At 36.3% G+C, this 2819-nt stretch overlaps 2 protein-coding genes across 3 annotated transcripts in view; one reads left to right on the top strand and one right to left on the bottom strand.

Moving 5' to 3' along the window:
- The window catches only part of eps8l1b (EPS8 signaling adaptor L1b), a gene marked incomplete at its 5' end in the record, with an annotated part of 14530 nt that extends 13497 nt beyond the window's left edge, over window positions 1-1033 (top strand). The window contains 1 exon segment of the mRNA XM_014008135.1: window positions 709-1033. Within this exon segment, the coding sequence (XP_013863589.1) occupies window positions 709-795 (87 nt within the window).
- Window positions 1034-1320: 287 nt separating this feature from the next.
- Window positions 1321-2819, bottom strand: part of luc7l (LUC7-like (S. cerevisiae)) — an 11838-nt gene continuing 10339 nt past the window's right edge. For both annotated transcript variants that reach the window (XM_014008141.1, XM_014008140.1), the window contains one exon: window positions 1321-2321. In XM_014008141.1, coding sequence (XP_013863595.1) covers window positions 2201-2321 — 121 coding nt within the window. In that variant the 3' untranslated portion in view covers window positions 1321-2200. The remainder of the gene's footprint in view (window positions 2322-2819) is intronic.

The raw sequence follows: 2819 nt of genomic DNA, 5'->3' as shown, positions 1-2819 counted from the left end.
AGTGAAAACTTTTGAGGACCCCCAAGATAGCTCTCACGGACCCCTGGGGGTCCTGGGACCCCAGTTTGAGAACCTCTGCTTTAAACCTCTTAAATCAAATGCAAAACTTTTTAAAAGTCGTCCATTAAAAGCAGTTTTTGTACATTTGTGCTCGACTGTTCCAAACTATTTGTGGGTTTATTTGAGCCAGACTTACTGTATGGGTAAGAATTTCAGTTTGGTTAATAATCGCTTGCGGCCAAAAGCTAAAGGGCAATAATGTTTTTACACATCGGTGTGAAAGATTTTCTTCATGTTCTTCATTTTTTTTGAGTGAAAAACTAATGTCTCCTTGAGACCATTTTCTTACCTCATGTTGTGTGACTGAAGCAGCTGGCAACTTGGGATAATAAATTCTTATTTTAAGTAAAACTCAGTCAAATTTACAGACACTAAGCTACAAACTGTTGTGGTGTTAACCGAGTCATCTTCAATGTATAATCTAATACATTTTTACAAGCTGTCATTATACAACAATGTAATTTACAAGGTTTGATCAAAACTGCTATAATCCTAACCCATGTCAGCATAAAATGACTGGCACTTCCTTTAATTTAATAATAATAGTTTTAAAGGACGGCTTTTTTAATAGTTGAATTTAGTCTTTAAACTGAGGGGCATGGGGATCTGTTYATACAAAAAAAAAAATTACTTATATCTTCTCTCCAGGACGCTAGGCGAGCCACAGAGTTGGAGGCGGTCATGGAGAAACAGAAAATGAAGGTGGATCTGAAGCAGGAGAGCAGCACATTGTGAGCTGCGACACCATGTAGAGCTACAGATGTGTTTTTTCTGCTACAAGCTGTCACCCAGATCAGACTGTTGTTTGTATTTATCAGAAAACAAGCGTGAGAGAGATGGTGCATATTTTATGAACAGAAACAAGTCATGGTAGTTATTTATGATGTAATCGATTTAAGGGTTGAGAAACTAGTAAGATATGTTTGTAATGCAAGCAGGTGCTTTGCAAAAAATAAACATTTAAACACTAAAACACTCCTCATATTATTCATCTTTACTTGGTTAAAAAAATTTCAATTGCTGCCAAAAGTTGAAGGTGGGGATAATGTTTTTGCTCATATGTCTGATAATAAAATAGCTGCTGAACCGCTGGAGAAATTTTAATGAAACTTTCAAAAATAAATTATATATTCAGAGTTAACTCAATTCAAGATGGCAACCTTAACTAATAAACCTTAACCTGAGGTGGCAGGCAATATGCATTCCTTCAAAAAAGGCTAATTTTACTCAAATGTATTTCCTAAAAAAAGGGTCAACAGACACTATTAGGTCATTTTTTAATATAACATTAAGGAAAGAAAATCCAGCAGAACAGAAAAATGACTTAACACAGCGAGGAAAAGCAGTGGTTTCAATAAAATTTGTATTGATTTTGTTACAATACTTGGTTACATTAATGCATTTATGTTGGGCCAAATTCTTTTTTCACKTTTAGGACTGAGATTCTAACGCATCACTGCTTCACATGTCAACACTAAGTCAAGATACCATTGAACTTCATTATGACAAATAAAACAAATAAAATCAAGACTCAAACCAACTAACAGAACAGGAAACCACCAATACAGTTCAAATCAAACCAAACCGGCTCAACTCACAACTTTCACTTTGTCAAAACATAAAAATATAATTTTGATTTGTTTAAATCAGGAGATGGATGTCAAATACTGGTACTGAAAACTCTTTTGGTTTGAATTTTAAACTTCTTAATGGGCTTCTGAGAACTACTGTAGACTTATGTGGACATACACTTAAAAAAACATATCGTRACAATGCAAAGAAAGCTAAAGGGCAAATATGACTCCTAGATAGAGCAAAACCAGAATAGCTGTAAGCCAAAAACATATTTACAGTTTCTTTCTTTAAACAACAATCAATTCTTATTAAAAGACAGTGGATGGTTTACATTTTATGTCCCAGTCCAGGAGATCAGTTTGTTTTTGACTCATTTATAACAAGACATGGATGGGATGGTTTATATTACAGCTCGGTTATGGAGGTGGTCTGGAGTAACAGAACAAAGACACGAGGAAGGTGAGAAAAGAGAGGGCGGAACAACTACTATTAACTTCAGGTTATTAAAAATGAATAGGTCAAAAACAGGAGGAGGCCATGTGTCGTAGTGGATAGAAATTGAGCTTTAGAAGTCCCCTGTGTCCCTGTCGTCTGCTCGGCGGGACTCTGACCTGCCGTTCATGCCGTCCCTCCTGTCTCGGTCCCGGGACCGGTCTCGAGAGGAGCGTTCCCGATCCCTGGATGACCTGTGGGACAAAACTCTTGTTGAAAACTTCAGGACTTAACCAGGCTACATTGTGTTCAGGTAACATTAATATTCAAACATACTGACTAGAGATGAAACAGGTTTATACAACCCCTGGCAAAAAGTATGGAATCACCAGCACTCATTCAGACATTTCATTCTGTAAAACAAACTCAGATCAAAAACATGATACAATAATAAGGTCATTCCAAAATGCAACTTGTTGGCTTTCAGGAACACTCAAAGAAATGAAGAGAAAACATTGTGGAAGAAAGTGAATGTTACTTTTATTGACCAAACACAGGGACAAAATATGGAATCACTCAATTCAGAGGAAAAAAGTATGGAATCATGAAAAACAGATAAACAAAAGACAATTCAAAATTCATCACTAGGCATTTAGTTGCACCACCTTTGGCTTTTATAACAGCTTGCAGTCTCTGAGGCATGGACTTGATGAGTGACAAACAGTATTCTTCATCAATTTGGTGCCAACTCT

This window comes from Austrofundulus limnaeus, unplaced genomic scaffold, assembly GCF_001266775.1.
Source record: "Austrofundulus limnaeus strain Quisiro unplaced genomic scaffold, Austrofundulus_limnaeus-1.0 Scaffold48, whole genome shotgun sequence".
In the NCBI taxonomy this organism is placed as follows: domain Eukaryota; kingdom Metazoa; phylum Chordata; class Actinopteri; order Cyprinodontiformes; family Rivulidae; genus Austrofundulus; species Austrofundulus limnaeus.
Note: the sequence above shows the minus strand (reverse complement) of the source record. Positions and strands in the feature narration are given on the sequence as shown.